The sequence below is a fragment of the Perca flavescens genome, chromosome 23, assembly GCF_004354835.1.
Source record: "Perca flavescens isolate YP-PL-M2 chromosome 23, PFLA_1.0, whole genome shotgun sequence".
Taxonomy (NCBI): Eukaryota; Metazoa; Chordata; class Actinopteri; order Perciformes; family Percidae; genus Perca; species Perca flavescens.
The window spans coordinates 3,774,681-3,797,741 of record NC_041353.1 but is presented as its reverse complement, the minus strand read 5'-3'; the positions used below and the strand labels follow the sequence as shown (position 1 = coordinate 3,797,741).

At 40.5% G+C, this 23,061-nt stretch overlaps 1 protein-coding gene across 1 annotated transcript; it reads right to left on the bottom strand.

The window, feature by feature from the left end:
- Positions 1 to 1,081: 1,081 nt before the first annotated feature.
- Positions 1,082 to 21,687, bottom strand: LOC114550161 (tetraspanin-8). Its single transcript, XM_028570748.1, has 8 exons — positions 21,196 to 21,687; positions 5,889 to 5,951; positions 5,478 to 5,597; positions 5,186 to 5,260; positions 4,988 to 5,083; positions 3,149 to 3,259; positions 2,703 to 2,786; positions 1,082 to 2,578 (listed from the first exon to the last, which is right to left on the bottom strand). Exons 1-8 carry the CDS (start codon positions 21,250 to 21,252, stop codon positions 2,504 to 2,506), a joined length of 681 nt encoding a protein of 226 aa, XP_028426549.1. The 5' UTR covers positions 21,253 to 21,687; the 3' UTR covers positions 1,082 to 2,503.
- Positions 21,688 to 23,061: the final 1,374 nt, after the last annotated feature.

The window sequence follows — 23,061 nt, the reverse complement described above, 5'->3', positions numbered from 1 at the left end:
TTTCTTTAAACCAGGAGTCTTCAAACCAACCACAGCTAGATGCCAGACCTTACTCCACAGCTCAGGTGTCTGCGATGATTGAATGCAAGAATACTGTTGTGGTTACTCAAAATATACAATAACTATGCAATGCCACGCCAGCAGTGTCACCACCCGAAGGACTGACATATATACACACACATATACATACACACACACACACACACAATATAATTCCGAGCTATGATTCTCCATTGCTATGTTTTGGCCTTTGCAGTTCCCTGGCTCTTACTGTGAATTAACGTTTGAATACGAGTACAAACCGGTGTAATTGCTGCTCCTGAATGCCCCTCCGTCCTTGACCTAGGCTGACCTGAACACTGTGTGAACGCAGAACGTCCTATCTGGCTTTTCGCCCCAAGGCTGCTGCCGGGTTTTTTTTGGGGCTGAAAAACAAGAAGCACACTCAGCAATGTTTCCCAGAGAAATAAATAGCTGCACGTCTGATATTACAGTACATGTGGATGCTGCTTTCATCTGTGACCCGTCCTTTGAGCTATGCCGGATAAACACATTGAAGCCATAAATCAAAAAGGAAGGTGTTCCCTTCAAGCAGAAAAGTAACAGAAAAACAAAACCGTGGTATAGTTTTTTGCTTTTAAATATTGAAATGAACTCTGGAGCCACCGCTCTGGCCTCTGGGCCTGAACACAATAACAGTTTACAAACAGGACAAATGGGAAATGAGAATTTAGGAAGACAGCAAACTACATTACGTTTTGTGATGACATTGTAGCAGCTAATGTAAAGGTTTTATTTGCCAAAAATAAGTTGCTATTAAGAAATGTGTGTGCTAAAATACACTACTAGTACTACCTTCTTAAAACGTCCGAAATAGTCAGTTTATTTTGATTATTGATTATTATTTATCTTCTTTCATTTGTTCTTTAAATATACTTTCTTTTCGACCATGAAGCCTCTTTATCATACCATAGTACATCATAAATATGTCATAATCATGACCGGGCAACTATAAATTATAATGTAGTACTTCAGTATTTAAATGTACTTGCGAATAAGGAGGTGATCCTTTTGAGAAGTGTTATTTTAATTCAGTAGTTTTTATTTTCCCTTCTTCAAGCAGGATAGTATGACACTTGATTTTGTCCTCCAACTAAACTCAGTTCAGGGACAAAAATAAAAATAAAAACATCCTTACAGTTTTCAGACAGTGCCCGTAAAAATGACAAAGACGACAGCAACGAAATTCCGAGTGAACAGGTGAAGAAGTCTGTTCCACAATATTAAACCACTTTCATAACACAATTAGAAGTTAAACAGTAATATAACAATGTGGTTGATAGAGAGAGATAGATAGAGATATATATATAGATAGAGATCTATCTATCTATCTATCTATCTATCTATCTATCTATCTATATATATAATTTAATTATTTCTTGTATTTCTGAAAGGTTTATGGAGTTATAAACGGAACAACACAGGAACACACCACAACTTTAACTTCATGAGGATTATTTTGGAACATTTATCAGAAATGGCAGCAGATGTTGCGACAGACAGTTATGGCAGTATATTTTTGGACATAAATCTATGGAAGCCCATTCCTTCATCCGATACAAATTAAACAACAAATACAAAATAAGGCATTGCAGAAATCGTAAGAAAATTATGATTCAGTGCTTTTAAAAAAATAATTTTAAGCAACTTTCATGTAACCTGAGTTGACAGTTTACATACAGAAAAGAGCAAAGAAACAACTATATTAATACAATGTTCGAGAAAAAACGTATATGTAATTTTAGATTTACGAATATGTAAGTAACATTTTTCGAGAATGTATCATAATTATGAGAAGATGTCATAATATTGACTTATGTATAAATCATACAGATACTAGTGAGATAAATTCTCTTTTACCATACCTTGCCGCGTATTTATTGATTTGTTTTTGGCGGTAATTGGCTTCCATCGAAATAAGCCCCAGACAACACAAATTGTTTTGACAATGTTTCTAGACTTTGTTCTTTGAGGCCACAGTGTGAACGGAAAGAAAGACTATGTTTGGATTTTGAGTTTGGTAAAAAAAAAAGTGATAATTATCACAGGTTTGCTGTAAGGTTAAAGGAACACACTGATATTTTGGGTAGAAAGTCATTTGTTTAAAAGAACCAAACATTTTTATATTTTCAGTTAATTTTAAACCCCATTTATTTTACTCCCCCAATATCTTATTGGTTAATTTAACACCTTTAAGAAGCAGAAATTCTCATGTTTGCAAAAAGATATTTATATATTGAACTTTTGTCGCGATTGAGACTCCATACAGTACACACCACATGTGTATTAACATCATGAGATTTCAACCAAAATATCAGCGTGTCCCTCCACAGTAAAAGCACAGGTTAAGTTACAATAGCACTGAGGTTAAGTGTTAAATGGGTCATTTGCACTCTGATTGGCTGTTGCCAGGCAGCGAGTGGGCGTGGCCATGTGTGGGTGTTCAGGCAGTGGAAGTGGCGCCATCCTTTCTGCCAATCTGACAGTAGAGAATCATGGAGAAGACCATGCCGAAAATCTGCAGAAAGAGAAATAAACTATTTGTACAAATGTTTCGGGTGTGAAATTATAGTGCGTGTGTGTTGTGCGTTTATGTGTGTGTGTGTGTGTGTGTGTGTGTGTGTGTGTGTGTGTGTGCTAACCAGCAGGACGGCGATTCCAAAGGCGATGCCCAGCACCACGGTCAAGCTGCCCTTTATCAAACTGATGATTTGGGTGCCGCAGGGCTGCAGGATGAGACCAGGACACTCATTATTGTAACATTAATATTAATCACGCATTTTCCAGCAATTTCTTTAAACCAATCACAACGGTCTTGGGCGGCGCCAAGCTCCGGACGCAGCAACGCCGGCTCGGTTAAATAGTCTCGGGAAGGAACTTGTTCTGGTGGAACATTTGCACCCCGCAAAAGAAAAGAAAAGTTTGTCGTCGTTTCCGGAAGCGAACGGAGTTAGACAACGGCCACATGCAGAGAGCGGAACAAAAAAACGGCGATTATCCTGGAAATGACGCGTCGTCGATCCAGACTACACTTTGATTAAATGTCTAAATCTCAAAAACCGTGGAGAATATTGTGTTGTGGTCTCACCGTGGTGAAGACGGGGGTGGTCTTGCAGTCTGTTAGGGTGGTGTTGCAGTTGCAGGGGGCAGGAACTACACCCCAGTCGGACGCTCCATTCAGCAGACCACAACACTGCAACTGGAAGGAAAACACAACAACACACAGGGTTCAACTGTTGGCTCATTAACGGCCCAATAATGTCTACATTTCCTCTGAACAGTGAACAGTTTATCCAGAGCTGGCTGAACACAAACTAACGCCACACTGGTGCTTGGTTTCATTGTTTACCTGATTCTTTGTAGAATGCATTTTGTCAATGAAATCACAAATATGACAAACAAACAAAGTCATTACAATCCAGGAGGGAGAACCCTACGTAGAGTGGCTGCAGACTGATCAGACATTGAAATGCTCCCAGTGTCAGTGAGGGAACCTTAGTGGCAGTCTGAAGCATGTGCGCCCTCTAGTGGCTCTCCATCCACAAAGCAGGTCTCAAAAATCAAATGCATGTATGATCAATTTAATTATTTTAGATTTTAGTTTTTTTTAGTTAGAATCAGTGGCTAATTATTAGTCTCATCACTTTTAATAACTCAAATTGAAGAAAAAACTGTGTGTGGATGGATAGATAGAGCAACAAACAGTGATTTTGAGGATATGTATTACAATTTTACTCTGACACCAACTGTGTGTGAGCATGCGTGCATATGTTTGTGTGTGCGTATGTCTGTGTGTGTGCGTGGGTATATGTCTGTGTGTGCGTATATCTGTATGTGTGTGTGTGTGTGTGTGTGTGTGTGTGTATTAGGGCTGTTGGAACGAATTCCGAAAGTCGAATAGTAAAACAAAATCCATACTCTTCAAATGCTGAAATCACTATTCAAATGTGATTTTTTTAATAAATATGTTGGCTAGCGTTAGCTAATCTCCCTGCTCTCACCTTGGCCTACCTGCATGTGAAAACTAAATGCTTTTGTCATGTCACGTCTGATGAACATTGGGAGGCATTGGGAGGTCTATACATCACAGAACTAACGTTAACGTTACGTACCGAGTAACGTTGGTACTGTGGGAATGACAGGCTGTGGCTGGAAATCGGAAGAAGGATGGGAAATAGTTTTAACATGACTTTAACATCATTATCCACGAGCCAAAATGCTTATGTTGTTATCAATAATTAGCTCGTTCTTGTTTCCTAACTGCGTCGCGAGTTATAGGAGTTTAGCTGGGAGCTTCATGGAGAAAGCTAAGCTAAGCTTCGACTGTATTCTCAGTAACGTGACAATCTGCAAGAAATAGGTCGTTTATAAATCACTAAAATAGTGGCAGCACAGTTTGGCTTAGTTATCAATGCCGTTAGCATCGTGACTAACACTGTTGTTACTTAGCTAGTTTATGACAAATGGTTTCGGCTGTGCTTTCTAACATGATGTCATTGTGCTAACCAGCACTGTTCGCCTTTACAACAGAACCGCTTCACTACACTTGTTGGATCAGGTTTCATTACAGAGTTCTCGGTTGATTTGTGTTTGGTGCTGTGTGCTCGTGGTGGAAATATAATGTAAACAGAGAGCAGCGTGCAAGAAATGCAATGCGCCGTGATGTAGGTCCCCTTCAAGGCCAGGCTGATGTTGGAAGTCCCTCTAGTGGACAGAACGTGCAACAACCACATGTGTATAGCGGCATTGACAATGCATAAGCCTGAGTAGCGTAATACATATTAATAACAGGCTGCATTTGAGCATTAAATATTCAAATATTATTTGAATATAAAAAAATAAACGAAATTTGAATGGTATTATAGAGGAAGGGCGTGTGTGTGTGTGTGTGCGCAGTCACTTTGTGAGCACTTGTGCATGTTTATACCTCCTGCTGCAGTTGCTGCATGTCGTTCTGCAGACTAGCCGGTTGTGATGACAGTGGGGTGAGTTTATCCAGATTCTCTTTCGCCCAGTCATTCACCTGCACACAAAAGAAACACAAATGAATAAGTACACATAAAGTCTGATGCTCCAAAACACACGTACAAGACCGGAGGGGACGTGAGGATGGCTTCACTTTTACCTTGTTCTCCCCCACGGCTCCCAGGATGCCCGCCGCCACCAGCAGGATGAAGATGATGAGAAGGCTGATGAAGAACTGAGGGAAGGGAGGAGGGAAAGGAAACCAAATGATCAGTTTTTTGTCCACTGTTGTGTTAAACTTCAACGATTTCAGTCAGGTATGAATATTGTCAAACATGTACTAATACTGCTGCCTTTGCTGAGGGTTTCCTTTTATGAAATAATCATGATTTCAGTGAGAAAATATCCAAATAAAAGAATGTAAAAAACAAATAATCTAAATGGATTGTCACCAGCAGCAGCAAGCAGCGGTTCTCTCGGATGGCTCCGCAGCAGCCCAGGAAGCCCAGCACCATGATGATCGCACCGATGGCGATCAGCAGGTCTACGCCGGGGAGAGAGTTACTGGTGATCTGGCGGGAGACAGTAAATGTTTTTTACATTCATAAAGCACTTTAAAAGCAAACATGTTTGCACCAAAGTGTGTGTGTGTGAATTTGTATGGTCACACTTGTATGTTCTGTTGATTATCCTGAAATTCTTATTTCTACTCATGCTTTGTATAAAATCTATATGCCGTTTTTAACGTAAAGCACTTTGCACCCCCCTACGAAATCTACGCCCATCAGGGTGTTCAAAGAAGGAACAAAAAAAGAAGTATCTGCATGTGTGTGGATGTGGTGTCATTAAACTGTGAGTCTCACTTGATTTCCAGCCTTGCCGACTTTCAGGTAGATGGCCACGCCCAGGATGAGGCATCCACTAAGCTGCAGAAAGAGAGAAAAATTACAGTTTAATACAGAATGTGGAACAAGCGTTTATCGGTGAGACTCTGGCGCCATCAGGCGTAGAGAAATCCTGCTGCGGCAGCTCAAACTCCACAATGACTTGTGATCCCTCGAGGATGAACAAGAGACATTTTCGGCAGTTAGAGAAAGTAGATTTTAGTTTCTTCAACATGCAAAAGGTAATTTCTAGAGCTGCAAAGATCAAATCGATTAGCTGTCAACCATTACTGTAAGTTAACCACCAACTATTTTGATAATCGATGAATCAGTTTGAGTCATTTTTTAATGAGGAAAAAGTAAAACTTGTGTGATTCTTAAATCACATAAGTTTTTGTTAAATGTGAATATGTTCTAGTTTCTTCTCTCCTCTGTGACAGTAAAACGGAATATCTTGGAGTTGTGGACAAGACATTTTAGGACGTCATCTTGTGCTTTTTGGGAAACACTGATCCACATTTTTAGACATTTTAGAGACCAAACAACTAATCCATTCATCCACAAAATTATTAAGATTAATCGACAATGAAAATAATCGCTATAGTATGTACTTGAGAAATTATTTTGCATATTAGTTTGCAAGTAAACTCTTATTTTGTCTTGAGTTCTGAAGGAGAATTTAATAAGTTCAAACAGGAAAAGTATGAAGGGAAATTTCACAGTTCAAGGTGTTTTCACTGTTGATTTGTATAACTTTTTCACTGGTTTTTAAATTCCATAAATGCAACACTCTTTCCAAAGGTCAACGAGCAATCATGATAAACAATTGTGATTTCAATATTGACCAATATAATCGTGATCAAGATTTTTGATGATTTTCTGATCCTCAGTGTCAGATACCCACACGCGCCTGAGTGTCGAGGATGTTTGAGGACTACTAGCCTACGTCTTAGATCGCTAAACTGCATCCACGTTTCCTTCTCTTGCTTCGTTTCCCCGCGCTTAAAAGGCCCTGACACACCGAGCCGATAATCGGCCGTCAGACAGTCTGGCGAGGTCGGTGACTCGAGTCTGAACACACCGTTTAGTGCCGTCGTCAGTCGGAGGAGCCGTTGGCCATCATTTGGGCCGCCCTGACTTGCTGGGCCGGAGGGCGGGCAGTCGGACTCGATGACCAATCTGATTGGTGGAGAGCTAACCCGGAAATGGGGAGCGGGATGAGTGACGAACAGCCTCTCAAAATCTGACAAAAATCTTTCAAACTGACCTTTGTCGATCTGAAATGAAGACAGATTCAACAACTGCACGGCCCATCTCTCGCTTAAAATGTTTTCAGAAATTTCAACTATTTTCGTAAAATACGAGATCGTATTTCAAACAAGCCGCCATTATCGGTCAGCTGGAGAAGTCAGACCCACGTGACGCTTTCGTCATTTGCGGTTTTCATTTTTTTTTTTTTTAACACGTCTCGCGCACGCACAGAACATACACTCAAGTCTGCGTCGCTCCGGTGGGTTCTGAGGCACTTTTTGGACCTCGGGGAGCCGACTGATCGGTCCGACTGGCTGTTCTGCCGACAGTCAGCCGTCAGGTTGGTGTGTCAGGGCCTTTAGTTCCTCCCAACCGAGGAAGGTGATCTTCAACAGGGGGTCTGGGACCCCTAGTGGGGGCTCCAAGTTACTGCACGGGGGCCATCAAATGATTGTTTTCAAAAACTAAAATTTCTTAACATGAAATATTATTGGCAAATATAAAATCAGCCTATTTTGAAATAAATTTAATTAAATTAACTACCTTACCTATGGGCTTACTGGCCCAAAGGTAAGGCAGCCATCCACAGATAGTTAATCCTGAGGATTCACTGTGCCACATTATAACATTAATACATGATTTATGAAATCAATTCCAACAATTATTTTAATAGCTTAGTATTCTATGCATTTAAAAATGTACAGTATGTATGGTATATACCTTGTATACTGTATACTTTAGGCCACCCTACATGTTATTGTAGGCTCAGTTTAATATGAAACTTAATTTTATACAATATATGTAGTAGGGGGTCCCTGCTCTGCCACTCTTAGTTAAGGGGTCCTTGGCTTAGAAAACGTTGAGACCTCTGCTTTAGAGGGATGAGACGTCCTTGTCCTCTGAGGCGTGAATTAGTCAGCTGTATGGGCGGTGTTTGACCCTGGGTCGGTGGGGGATCATACACCTTTGATATTCTCCCTATGAATAGACAAACCGGTCACTTCTTATAGGTATCTGGGCATCCACCTGGATAACCTTTTAAGCTGGAGTGACCACGTAGATTATGAATGTTCCTGTGTACAGCAAAGACCGTATTTCTTACGCAGACTAAGGGTGTTGGGTGTCAGCCAGAACATGTTTTTATTTTATCAGGCAGTCATAGAGAGTGTTATCAGGTATGGGATGAAGGCGTGGTTCTGCAATCTCTCCACACAGTCCAAATCAAAGTTGCAGCGCCTGGTACAGACTGCTATGAAGGTGATGGGGAGGACTGACAAGCTCTCCCTTCAGTTCATCTATGAGCAATCTGTACTTAGGCAGGCGCGGAGAGTATTGTTGGACCCGTCGGACCCACGGAATACGAGCTCTTGCCTTCTGGCAGAAGGTATAGAATCCCTAAAACTAAATTGAACAGTTTTAAATACTCCTTCGTACCAGTCTCCATCAAAATTTTAAATACAAATTTTAAATAGATTGTACAATTTGTAACAGGCCTGAGAAGTGTGCGATAACCCGGTGTTCTGTATTTTTATGTGTATCTATTGTCTGTAATGGCAGCTACTACTATGCACTACGCACTTTTGTGTCCATGACAAATTTCTCCTAGGGGACAATAAAGTATATTCTATTAAACGGCTTTCAGCTGCACGGCTTCCAGGAATGCTGCTCTCGTGGATCCTCCATCACAGCATTTAAGAGTAAACTTAAAACTCTCCTCTTCGATAAAGCTTATAGTTAGGGAGGGAGGAGTTGCAGCGTTCGCCTAGACCGGCGGGGGAGGGTGTATAGCTCCAGACACGGCACCCCTTTGCTTCTCTTCATAGTTGTTACTCATCTACCATATAATCAATAAATCCCCCTAAATCATGGTTGCAGCCTGTCGCTGTGGTCCTGCTGCACACCCTGCTATGCCCTGTTACACCTGCTACGCCCTGCTACATCCTACTACGCCCTGCAGTGCCCTGCTATGCCATGAACCACTACAACTACCATTTCTAGTCACTGATCCATTATCTTTATTGTGACTATTGTTGCCACTGTTCATCACACCCCCAACCGGCACCGTCAGACACCCCCTACCAAGAGCCTGGGTCTGTCCGAGGTTTCTTCCTGAGAGGGAGTTTTTCCTCGCCACTGTTGCAATGAATGCTTGCTCTTGGGGGAATTACTGGAATTGTTGGGTCTTTGTAAATTATGTGATAGAGTGTGGTCTAGACCTACTCTATCTGTAAAGTGTCTTGAGATATCTCGTTTTGTATTGATACTATAAATAAAATTGAATTGAAAATTGAAATAGTTCTTCAGAGATCCATCCTAGCTCCCTTCCTCAATTCTCGATCATCGCTCCTTGGGTCAAGAACGAGAGCTTTGAGACGGCCTTCACTAAGGAGAGCCAGAACGACTTCCAGTTCTATCAAAGGCTGAGGAGATATATATTAAAAAATAAAACCGACCAACCCATGCAGAGACTTCAGTCCAGTTCCTTCCTGGGCGAGGTTCAGGACTAATGAGACATGTTTTATTCAACACTCGCCACAATTAGCTGCCACAAACACGCTCCTGTCTGAGAGTTATTATGTGCCATCAATATTTCATCCTCAGGGCTGTGGGCAGGCAGAAGACAGAGCCGGAAAACAGAGACCAGACCACGGCGCTACCATGGAGACAAACCCGGCTAACTACAGAGTCATGTCGATGAAATGGACGTTAATGAAGATAAATACAGAAATGCAACATGCTGCTCCGGCCTGAGCTCACAGCAGAACATCTGTTCACTCATATCAATCCACACACACACACACACACACACACACACACACACACACACACACACACGTATTTCTTTTCATATTATATTCAGGACGGCTGAATAAATATCCAGGACTAAACTTCTATTCACTTTATTGAGTCACCGAGCACACACCTGACCAGTGAAACCAGTTTTCTTTTGGACCTATTAGCAACAACCTTCAGCTGATTGTTGCAGTCAGCAGAGGTGGAAGAAGTAATCGGATCTTTTACGTCAGTAGAAGTAGAAGTACCATATTCTAAGGCTACACTTACGCTGCTACGTTTTAGTTTTCAATGCAGAGTTTGAGCAAAAAGTGATCTCTTTGCACACAAGTGTTTTTAGCTCCAGTAGAACAACTAATCTCCGTTTAAACTAACACGGCCAGAATCAAAAGTACTCATTATACAGAGTAGCTTCTTTTATTAAAATTATAGTGTGTGACTTTGATGTTTTGCGAGGTAAAATTACTTTTTGTCAAAGGCGTCTGGTCGCTTTGAAGAGAGCCGAGATAACGGCTTTAGTTCCCAGTCATAAAGGGCTTATCCGACAGCAAGGTGAAGCGGAAAACAGTCTAAATATAGCGTCCACTTAACCCTCCCGGTCAAATGGGACCCATTTTCAAAAAGTTTTTATATCAGAATGTTGTGTTTCAACCGAATTGTCAAAATAAATAACGTGGATGGTTCCATAAAACACAAAGTAAAATAAATCATCAGTTCCCTACTTTTATTGCATTTGGGAGATTTATTAAAATTTTAAAGCATATGGAGAAAAAAACATAAAAGAATGTCGAAAAGAACAAAAACGGCGAAAGAATTGCAGCAAAAATCAAAACATCAGAAAAAAAGTGACAAAAAAAAAAGTTTGAAAAAAAAAAAAAATGACAAAAACATCGGGATAGGCACCGACAACAAAAAACAAATGTAATTTTAAATTTTGACCCAGAAGAACAAAAGGTTGCATGGTCGACAGAAAGACAACACGAGGGTTAAACTGACTTTTTCTTGGTGTCTATAACACATTTAGCTGAATGATCCTCTTAAGCCGCTAGCTATGCTGGCGATTCGTGGGTTCTAACCCCTTTCTCGGCCAACAGAAGAATGCACTGCATTTCTATAGAGCTTTTCTAGTCTCAGCTACTCAAAGCACGTTTACTTATAACAGGCAAGTTTCACTCTCACATTCACACACTTTGAGCTCGGACTGCAGGGCCTGGGATTGAACCACCGACCTTCTGATTGTTCCACCTTAGGTAAACGCTCACCGGAGCTACAGCAGCCCCCAGGAATTAGCTCAATCGCCAAAAGTCAAAGCCGCAAGCAGCATTGAACGGATTTTGGTCTTTACAGAGCTGAAAATTCACTTCAGATGGTTTAATGGTGTATAGAAGAAGTCTGGAAACCAAGCACATACAGTGGGGGAAATAAGTATTTGACCCCTTGCTGATTTTGCAGGTTTGCCCACTTACAAAGAATGCAAAAATCTACAATTTTAATCATATGTACATTCTAACAGTGAAAGACAGAATCCCAAAGAAAATTCCAGAAAATCACATCATATGAATTTATTAAAATTGATAACCATCTGATGAGGAAAAACAAGTATTTGACCCCCTGGACAAACGGCAAGTATTCTAGCTCCTACAAGCCAGTTAGTCTTTCTTTAAGACACAGCCCCAATCCAAACCAATTATCTACATCAAATACACCTGCCTCACCTCGTTACCTGTATAAAAAGACACCTGTCAACACCCAAACAACCAGCATCCAACATCACCACCATGGGCAAGACCAAAGAGCTTTCTACGGACATCAGGGACAAGATTGTTGATCTGCACAAGGCTGGGATGGGCTACAAGAGAATCGGAAAGCAACTTGGAGAGAAAAGATCAACTGTCGGTGCAGTTATCAGGAAATGGAAGAAGCACCACACCACCGCCAACCTCCCTCGGTCTGGGCCTCCACACAAGATCTTGCCTCGTGGGGTGTCCCTGATCATGCGAACGGTGAGGAATCATCCCAAAACCACAAGGGGGAACTGATGAATCAACTGAAGGCAGCTGGGACCACAGTTACAAAAGAAACAGTTGGTAACACACTACGCCGTCATGGATTGAAATCCTGCAGCGCACGCAAGGTCCCCCTGCTCAAGAAGAAACATGTACAGGCCCGCATGAAGTTCGCCATTCACCACCTGGACGACTCAGAAGAGGCCTGGAAGAAGGTGATGTTGTCAGATGAGACCAAAATAGAACTTTTTGGCCTCAACTCAACTCGTCGTGTTTGGAGGGCAAAGAACACAGAGTACAACCCAAAGAACACCATCCCCACCGTCAAGCATGGTGGTGGCAACATCATGCTTTGGGGGTGCTTTTCAGCCAAAGGGACGGGACAACTCCATCGTATTGAGGGGAGGATGGACGGGGCCATGTATCGTGGAATTCTGGACCGACATCTCCTTCCCTCAGTGAGAGAGCTGAAGATGGGTCGAGGATGGGTGTTTCAGCACGACAACGACCCTAAGCACACCGCCAAAGCAACAAAAGAGTGGCTGAAGAAAAAGCACATCAAGGTTCTGGAGTGGCCTAGCCAGTCTCCAGACCTGAACCGATTGAAAATCTTTGGAGGGAGCTTAAAATTCGAGTTGCCAGGCAACAACCTCGAACCTGAATGATTTGGAGGCTGTCTGCAGGGAGGAGGGGCCAACATCCCTGCCGAAATGTGCACAAACCTTGTCACCAACTATAAAAAAAATGTTTGACATCTGTGCTGGCCAATAATGGCTTTTCTACAAAATATTAACATGCTGTTTGTCCAGGGGGTCAAATACTTGTTTTTCCTCATCAGATGGTTATCAATTTTAATAAATTCATATGATGTGATTTTCTGGAATTTTCTTTGGGATTCTGTCTTTCACTGTTAGAATGTACATATGATTAAAATTGTAGATTTTTGCATTCTTTGTAAGTGGGCAAACCTGCAAAATCAGCAAGGGGTCAAATACTTATTTCCCCCACTGTACCTGTTTCATCAGCATTTCAATAAGTCCCACAATTTCGCCCCGCTTTATGGGATTTTAACAACCTTTGGTACGTACGTTCAGGTTGTGGTGTCAGATGTCTTCATCAATTCTAAGCAGGATTTTAGTGGAAGAACCTGAGTTATGGACAATTCCCTGCTAAGCCCCGCCCTTCACGAAGTTCTCTCATCGATTGCGGCCATGTTTTATGAACAACAATGCTTATTTATAGTAGAAATGCATCTCAGTCCTGCACACCTCTATAGTAATTTTGGTGTTGGTAAATAAAAAAAAAATTGACCAAAGTTTTTCACATTATGCAAATTAGCAAAAAATCCATTATGGCAGACCTTTGTGGTTTTGTAGAGCACATTGAGCTGCATATGTGTGAAAATGTTTTAAGTCAATCAGACTTACGGGGCAAGGGCGTGGCATTTGATCATTAATTATTATTGGGCTCATGTTTCTTGGTAAACCAAATGCCCATCGTTTAGTCTCTGGGCCAAGTTTGGGGTTTCTAGCTCATTCCAGCTCACGCCAATTTGAGCCGCGGCAGAAGACAACGAATAATAAATCAGAACCCTAATCATCTGCGCGTTATTCAACGACATCAAACCTAATTTTTAGGAACTGTTTGCTTGTGCAAAGATAAAGTGCAAGGAGCTACTTTTGACTACTTTTCGGCACATTGAAAAAAAACAACAAAACATCCGCACACTTCCTTCCATTGCACCCAATTAACTATCTAAGCTTGGAGTCCCTAAGGAAAGTCCTTCATCACTTTTAAAATTCAGCTCCAAAGGGAACCAAACAGAGGTGTCAGTGCTGAAGTTGAGGTTGTTTGAACAACAAACACCAAGCATGCTGGTGAAAACAGTCTGCTCACACGGGGTTTGTGACGTTGACCCTCATTTAATCAAACGTTTAAAGGAGAGACTGTCACAAGCAAGCAACAACTAGGACTCATTTTTAAAACACAGGACTTTCACCAAGAAAGTCCCATTTGAAAATAAAAGTACAGTAAATTAAATTTACGGAATATACATACAGAACAAACAGCTACGTCACTCGCCGTGTGTGTACCCAGAAGTGAAGTAACCGGGGCTTTAAATGCACTTTTTTTTTTTTTTTTTATCACCAGCCAACCTGGCTGGAACATTTTTAAAGTTACCATCCAATCAGATCTTCCACTAGCCAAATTTCAACAAACTTTAATGACTTAATAACTACTTAATTTCATCAATACCACACGCTAGGCACGTAGCTGACGGTTGGACGACACGTCACCAGACAGTGTTCATGGGAAATGTAGGATTAGTACAACAAGCAGTGTTGCCAGATTAAGATTATATTTCCAAGCCAAACACACAAAACCGCCCAAATTTCTTGGCGGGAAAACAGGCAGAGTTATTTGCTTCATTCATCACCAGCCAAATAGGCTAGTAGCTTTACAATGTCAATTTTTAGCCGCATTTGGCGTGTTGGCGGGTGTTAATTTAAAGCTCCTGGAAGTAGCGTAAAAGTAATACAAGTCACGTGCGTTACTGGAAATGAAGTGACGTCTGATTTTAACCCAAACCACCATCTTTTTCTAAGTAGTAGTTGTGCCTAAACCTAAACAAACCGCAACCGTTTCACAACGTTAAAGACCCGTTTAAAACCGCGACAGTTACGTTCTCTGGTTTCAGATCTGAGGACGGAAAACGCTCCTGTGGGTTGTATTAGAGGGGAGGAACAAACGACCGATAGCGGTGTATGGTTTGGAGGACTTGTTGGATTGAAGACAACAATTAAACAGATTTAAAACACAACCTCTCATTCTAATTCCTCCCTCCCTTTTTCATTCTCCTACTTTTGTTGATTTGTCTTCTTAAATTTTTGTAAAACAGAAAAATAAGTTGTGAAAAAGTGAGGATGAACAGGGGTGGAATGAAATGTACTGTATTTACTCAAGTACTGCACTTAAGTGCAACTTTAAAGTACTTGTACATTACTTTAGTATTTCCATTTTCTTCTACTTTATAATTCTACTTCACTATGAGTATCTGACAGCTTTAGTTACTCTACAAATAAAGTTTTTTGCACACAAAACATATGAAGACTTTATAAAATATGATTTCTTTGACTTTCTATTACAGGATATGAGACTGTAGAGTAGAGGAGTGGTTTCTAGCTTCTCTACTGTTCCACTTGTTTTATCACTGGGGGGAAAAAAAACACCCCCATACAAAGCTGGTGTTTTCATTTAAAGGTGGTTGCCAGGCGGGACACAAAGAACCACACAAACATTCAATAGAAAAGCCTCCAGACCGAGTTGTGGATAACTTTGTTATCGCCTAAAACATCTGCACAGTAACAGCTAAACCTTCAGAGCAACATAGGTGTGAAAAACAAACACGCCCTCAGAGCTGCAAAGATTAATCTATGAATGAATCGTCAACTATTTGTTATTTTGAATAATCGTTTGTCATTTTTTATAAAAATTCTGATTCTAACTTCTTCAATGTAAATTTTTAGACAGACAGACAGACTTCTGAGATATTTTCTGGGCCTGACAAAAAAAAAAAAAAAAAAAAAAAAATTTAAACTTAAAATTTATAAAAATTGAACCTCTCAAAAACTGAAGCTTAACTAAACTAAAACTAGCAAACACCTAAATAAAACTAAACTAAGTCAAAACTCATAAAATCAAAACAAATAGAACATTTTAAAACCACAGTAACCTTGTTGTGAATTGCACACCAAGTATTTCTCTGTCATTGTGTAACAGACATACCAACTGGATTAGTGGTGAATCCGTCAGAACAGACGCTGTCATTACACAATAACTGCTAAACCTGGGGGGGAGGGGGTTCAGGGGCATTCTCACCTGTTGAGATTTTTTTTCTCCCATTTACACTATTTTTCAAGCCAATTCAAATGAAAGAAATGCCTAAAATCTGTACATCATTTGGGAAAAACCTTGATAGTTGCCGAAGAAAAACAACCACACTGTAGGGCAGACATCCTGTTCGGTATCTAACTGCTAATTCTGAAACCAGAACACAACAAATGTTGAGGAAGAGTTATTTTTACTCCTGCTACCTGAGAAGAGAGTCAAAGTTTGTCCGTGGAGAACTCTGTTTGACAGATCTGTCGATTAAATCAACTAATTGATTAGTCGACAAAATCATTTGAGCGTTAGTCGACTAAGACTTTTATATCGAGAACAGCCCTACATGTTAGCAAATTGTTTTGCTTAGATGCAAATTTCTAAGACTCAATAATTAAATCAATAACCAGTTATTTTTCAATTTCTTTCTGAAAGTAAAAATCCAGCAACAGTCCTTTACTGCGACTAAACCTGAATACATTCAGTATTTAGAGAGTGTCCAAGTGTGCTTTGCTGCAGAGCTAAAACGTTTCCCTTCTGTTTGGATTATCTATTTTCTGTGCAGGAACAGTCCCACAGCATCTATTATTCATGGAGTGTATATGCGCACTCTGCAGACAGGTGTTAATGTACAGAGACAGAGCTGCAGATAAATGGAAGTTTTTCTGCAAAGAGTTGAGCTGCAGACACCACAGCAGACTGACCGAGAGGCCTTAAAAGATGCCAAGAGATACGCATGAAAGCCAAGAATACTGTTACACACACACACACACACACACACACACACACACACACACACACACACACACACACACACACACACACACACACACACACACACACACACACACACACACACACACACACACACACACACACACACACACACACACACACACACACACACACACACACACACACACACACACACACACACACACACACACACACAGTAAGTTTGTATATCCTGCCACAAAAGCTTGATAGTGTCCAGTCATATTTCTGAGAGGACGACTGCACAGAGGCACCCTCCAAAAGAGATTTTAGGCAGCACCAAAACCAGCTGGAAAACCAGTGCCAAAATGATAAGAATTGAGAGAAAAAAATAGCAATTTAAATCCTCTTTGACTGTGTTTAAAAGCAATTTACCAAACAACCGTTGAACAAGCAGAACTTAGACTTGAATAGGAGCGCTAATCTCAGTTTTACCGTCCTGAGTCCGGCTGTGTCGGACTCTCCCAGGGATTTTAACGGTGGTATCTAAATATTCACATTATTTTTTTAAACAGTTGTGTTGATTGGGGTTTCACTTACTCAGGTATACACTTTTTGGTTTATCAACTTGTCAGAAATAATATGCAAAAATACATAGTTTTCAGAACAGGATTCTCCCATCGTGCAAAACTGTGGGAACATCCACTTAATGGAAGTTTGAATCATTTTGTTCTTCTTTTGAAAGAGCTCGGTCTGAAATTTGAAAAACTGCTTTTAGTTGTAGTGCAACCGACTCCTGCAACAAATTACAGCACTTCCTTAAAATCAACTCAACTGTGCCATTCGGACAATTTAGAAATCTACGGAGCCCCCCTGGTCCCACTTTGTCAAAAAAAAAATTATAACTATCTCGTGGCCACGAGATACGTGTCTTGAGGCCACGTGATACTATCTTGTGGCCACAAGATAGTTATAATTTTTTTGACAGAGTGGGACGAGGGGGGCTCCGTAGAAATCTGGTTTTAAACCTGCAAACTTCTACTTGTAGCTGCTTTGCATAATTGTATTTTCTTTTGAAACCCTATTGTCCAAGTGTATTTATCAAATCGTTTTCCATTCAAAATGTTTTATTGTCTTTGTATATTTCTTATGATTGTACTTTCTGTGTTATTATGGTTATTGTTCTGTTTTTGTCTCTGTAATCTGACTCGATGACAATGATAATGATCTTTCGAAAGGATAAAATAAGGCTGAATGAAATATATCTGAATATTTCTGTTTATATCTCCGTCAAAAGAAGAAAAAAAAAACTGAACTGAAATGTAACCGTTTATTTGTTTCTCTGGATCCTTAACGACACCACTCTGCATTCAAAGGAGTTCAATTCACAATTACGCACTTGAGCAAATGAGCGGAGAGAAAGATTTTAAACAAAAGGCCTCCATGTTGGGTTCCCTCAGAAGATGGCACGCATCACTGAGCAACTCAAAACTCTTGCAGAGCCACGAGTTAAAAACTGTACCGTAAATAAGACGCCTGCCCCCATCATCACCATTAGGTAAACGCATCATTTCCACCATGTCCACTGAGTGGTCAGAATCAAGTTAACATCGATTTAACATCATTTCTGGGAACCCGAGAGAAGCACTGAAATAACCTCAGCAGGCAGCGGGAGGTTTATTTTAAACAGTGCTAAAAGTGGACTTTTGTATGTTTACAGATAAGCAAGAAGGATGAGCTGTACCTAATCCAAACAGTTTGGAGAATGTTTTTGAAACCTGGCGTTCACTTCAGTTTCTTATCCTAATGTGAGCAAAGAGAGAGGGGCAGTGTCCCCCCCCCCCAGTGTATTGCAACCCTGGAGGCCCACCGGGCCTAAGCCAATGGGAAGACTGGTCATTTTTTTTAGTATTAAGTATTAGTATTGTCAAGACATTTTTTAAACTACAGTTACAGTGGGGCGGCTCGTTTGAAACGTAGACGTTGTCGTACAGTATTTTACCCATAGGGCCCTATGCAATCTGTCTTATAGATTTTTTTTAACTCTCAATTTCGCAATTCCGTCCATGTCTAGGGCCGGGCATTAAGAACCGATCAAACGCAACACATCTACCGCAGCATGTCGACAGCAGAACGCATCCGTTCTAACCTGAGGCTGTGCTGCATTTTACAGAGAGAGTGGACACTAAGAGACGCACAGGTCTTCTTCAGAGCTCCGTGTGGTTGAGTCTGAACAATAGACTGAAAACATCACGTCACAGGAACTTCAAACTAAATCATTAGTATTGCGCTCCTTAACTTTGTGTTGATGCCATCAATCTATTACACTGATTTGGCTAGGATTCCTCCGAAAACTTCACCCGGCTTTCACAGCTTTTCCTCCACGTAGAGACGGTTGCTAGGTGATAGCAACAAACACAACATGGTCGGACCCTGCATGTAGCTGCCCGTTCTATTCGCCTCGGAAAAATAATCTGGAAAAAGTTGCATTTGGGACTACACTCAAAACATTCGGGGCTCAAGCCCCAGCAAAATCGTCTGACGCCGCTCATCCTAAAACGGGACATTTTAGCGTCCCGACAGGCTTTTGTCCGGACTCGGGACATTAACTTCAAAATCGGGACTGTCCCGGTCAAACCGGGACGTATGGTCACCCTAGTTTAACAGAGCTCATAGATATATGAACAGAGCTAAGCTAGCTAGCTAGCAAGTTGAGCATCAAGCTAGGTGAGGTAGATCGTGTGAGACGGGCGATGTAGTCCACTGGGAGATGTAGTTCACTGAGCAATTTCACACAAAACTAAGTGGTCATATGACAATCCTACGGCTAACTGAGACTTTCTTCGGTTGAAAAATTCTTTTAAAATTGACCAACATCATATTTGTAAATTTTTCCGAATTAAGGTCCCATGAGGTCCACCGGAAGGGGCGTGACTTTGGCTCTCTATACAACCCACAGGAGCGTTTCAGAAGATGGCGCCCCTAGTGGTGGCAGGAAATGTAAGTCCAAACTGCCTGCGAGCTTCTCCTGTACAAATTCCTCTACTATGTGACACAATCGTTAGCCTATTTTATAAAAGCGTCTGCTACGGAGCCATAACGTGAGCTACAAGGTAATGGAGCCTTTTATACATTGTCGTGTTTCTTTAGAAATAAACAACGGACAAATAGAGTCTTTAAACGCTTCAGATGTAAAGTTATTCGCCGTCAAAGTGACGCCAAAATGAATGGGAGTCAATGGGATGCAAAAGGGAGGTGATCGTTTTGTAGCATCAAAATGGCGCCATAGGAGGTTTGAGTTCTGAAGCGAACCTTACCCCCATTGGTTAAAAATCAGACATTACTTCCTTGCCTGAAGGTGACCACGTGGTAGCTCCGTTTGTTCCATAAGTAAAAAAAAAAAAAAAAAAAAAAAAAACTGTTTCCTTTTCTTTCAAATGGGCCATGAACATTGACATATATAAAAGGCCATGAACCTGGTCTCCTGGATGTGAGTCTTCTGTTTGTTTGACCCATCCCCCCCCAAACCTACCTCCTTACCAGGACATTTGGCACTCCACCTTTTTATAACAATGAGAATATGTGCTTTTCTATAGCACGGTTACAACATCATTCAAACAACAAGCAGGGTACCATCAGGTCTGTGTTGCGCAACTACTGTGGACGTTAAAATGTGACGCAATTGCTTCCATTTGTTTACACGCAGACGTTAAAATGTAAAAGGAGGGCTGATGCGTAACGTGAGGCTGCCAGCCGTGAAGATGCGAGGCCGAGGCCGAGCCCTGCGCCACGCCCTGAAACTGAGCAAATGTTTGTTCCTAAAAGGGAGAGGCAGAGAGATAACCGGTCGACTAAAAAAACTTAAAGAAGCGACCGACTGACGGTGGTCACACCTGATACAGCTCCACCCAGTAGCAACTGAAAAATGAACTAAACAAATAATCGAAAAGATCCAATAATAGATAGATAGGAAACGAATACAAAAGGAGAAAGTAGTAAAAGTTCAAATATAAAAGACTATATTAAAAACAGTTCAACGTTAACAAAAGCTCGAAAACAAGTTGAAAATGTATAATAAACTATAATAATCTGCCACTTTTTCAAGATAGATTAGATAGATACTTTATTCATCCCGAAGGAAATGTTACAGTAGAACACAACCATAAACTCTGCAACAACAGAGATGAACAAATGAAAGAAAACGGCAACAAAACGGAGACAAAAGTCAACCGATTTAACCCTTGCGTTGACTTCGGGTCAAATTGACCTTGATTTTAAATTTTTTTGTTTTATATCAGAAAATATGAGACGTAGAAATAAGCGCTGGAAATGTAAAGAAGAACATTTTTATAAATTTAAAACATTAGAAAAAGCAAAAACAAAAAGGCGTCGAAAAAAATGTGTTTTTTTTCAAGGTTGACGGGAAGACATCACAAGTGTTAAGTGATTAAACACCAACGACAAACCAAATAAAACCTACGACCCGAAAGACTAATGATTAATTTATTAAGAATAAGGTCATTTAAACGTGGTACATTACTTTGTGATATTACCTGTCTAACACACCACCTGTAAAGGGTTAAGACGTTTAAAATGATGTAAAGGACATCTTAAATCACTATTTTGTTTTCCAGACTCACCCAGAAAAGAAGGTTGAAGAAGAAGAGGAGGTATTTGATGCATTTATTAACAGCCATGGCTTTTGGTTGTTCTTAATTCCTTCGTTCTCGGCAGCTTCTGGCTCTCGACTCACTTCAACGGAGACAAGTTTCCTACAGAGCGGTCAGAGAGACTCCCTCAGGCTACTAAACAGACCTACCCTGCTTGACCGGTTCCCTCTCACTTCCTCCTTTCCTTCCCTGTGCCACTCCTTTTCGGTCCTACACCTGATTTGCTCCGCTGTTGGGGCTGTAAGCAGTCCAACAAAGTGCTGCCGCGAGGTACCAAACACTGAGAGATGCGTAATCACACCGTGACGCGTAAAATACAATTATCACTGCAGTTAGCAAATGTAAAGTTACTTTTGTGAGTCGAAATAAGTGCGTTATCAACAGAAAGCGTATCGCTCCCAGGCTCACCCTCCCTCTCTCTGTCAAAGCCCAAAAAACCAACAGGTGAAGTAATCAAATACGTTATCACTTCCGCTCAAACCGCGATGAACACGCCCACCAGCTACAATATGAGTGCACAATCTAATTCATCAAACTTTATTACAGACTCAAGGTCCAAATCACCCACAACAATACATAAATACATATCCATAAACGCACATGCATACACACCTACCTACACATGTAATAAATATAAAAACAAAGAAATTTAATATCAATAATCAATCAATAATATAAATGAGACCATAAACAACATACAATATGTGGCTCCAACACTCGGTATATTCTTTTCCTTACTCGCTCCTTTCTTTCTTTGCATCCTCCTATCGTTCCCTATATCCTCATTTACTACCAAAGTAGGGCTGCAGCTATAGCAATTATTTTCATTAGCGATTCATCTGCAGATTATTTTTTCCGATTTATCATTTGGGCCAGAAAATAGACATTCCCAGTTTCTCAAAGTCCAAGATGACATATTTTAATGTCTTGTTTTTGTCTGTCAAAACCCCGAAATATTCAGGTTAATAATGTGATTTAAAACAGTAAAGAGCAGAACATATCCATATATTTTAGAGGCTGAAAGCTGTATTTTTCTCCATTTCTGCATTTAAAAAGACTCTGACGATTAATCGATTATCCAAATAGCTGGCGATTTCTTTTTCTAGCAATCTATTAGTTGACTAATCGCTGAAAAATCTTTCTCGTCTGATGAAAACATTTGATCTTTAAAGCATTCCTTTAGCTGAACGACGCATCATGTTTCACCTTACTGTTCAAATGGCTGTGAAGCGGCTTAAAGGGACAGTTCACCCTAAAATCTAAACATTTTCCCTCTTACCTGCAGTGCTATTTTGCTTTATTTTGTGTATGAATGTACTCGTGTTGATCTTGACAAATGGTATATTATGGTATAATAATTAGTATAATTAACCCTTTAAGCCACTCCACAGCCTTTTCTGTCTCGCTTTGCCAGACCGTCCTCCAAAGCGCCCTGGAGGAGGGTCCGGCTAGTAGTGTTGTTGTTTTTGGCGGCCTGTTTTAATTTTAGTTTTAGTCTTTTCTTACTTTCTTTGTGTCATGCTGTCATTTTACTTTTTATTAGTTTTAGTCACGTTCAGACTCTTTTTAGTCTAGTCAAGTTTCAGTCGACTAAAAGTCTGAGCATTTTAGTCTTATTTTAGTCCGATTTATCCATGACTATTTTCGTCTAGTTTTAGTCGATGAAAACTGATGACATTTTAGTCTAGTTTTAGTCAATGAAAATTGTATTTTAGCCTCTTTTTAGTAATGCAATTCTATTTAACCCAATCAACATAGTATCTATGCACCTAGTAGTAGCCAAACCCATTTCAAACAAGGTTATCTTATTATATTATTGTAGTATTGACACGGAAG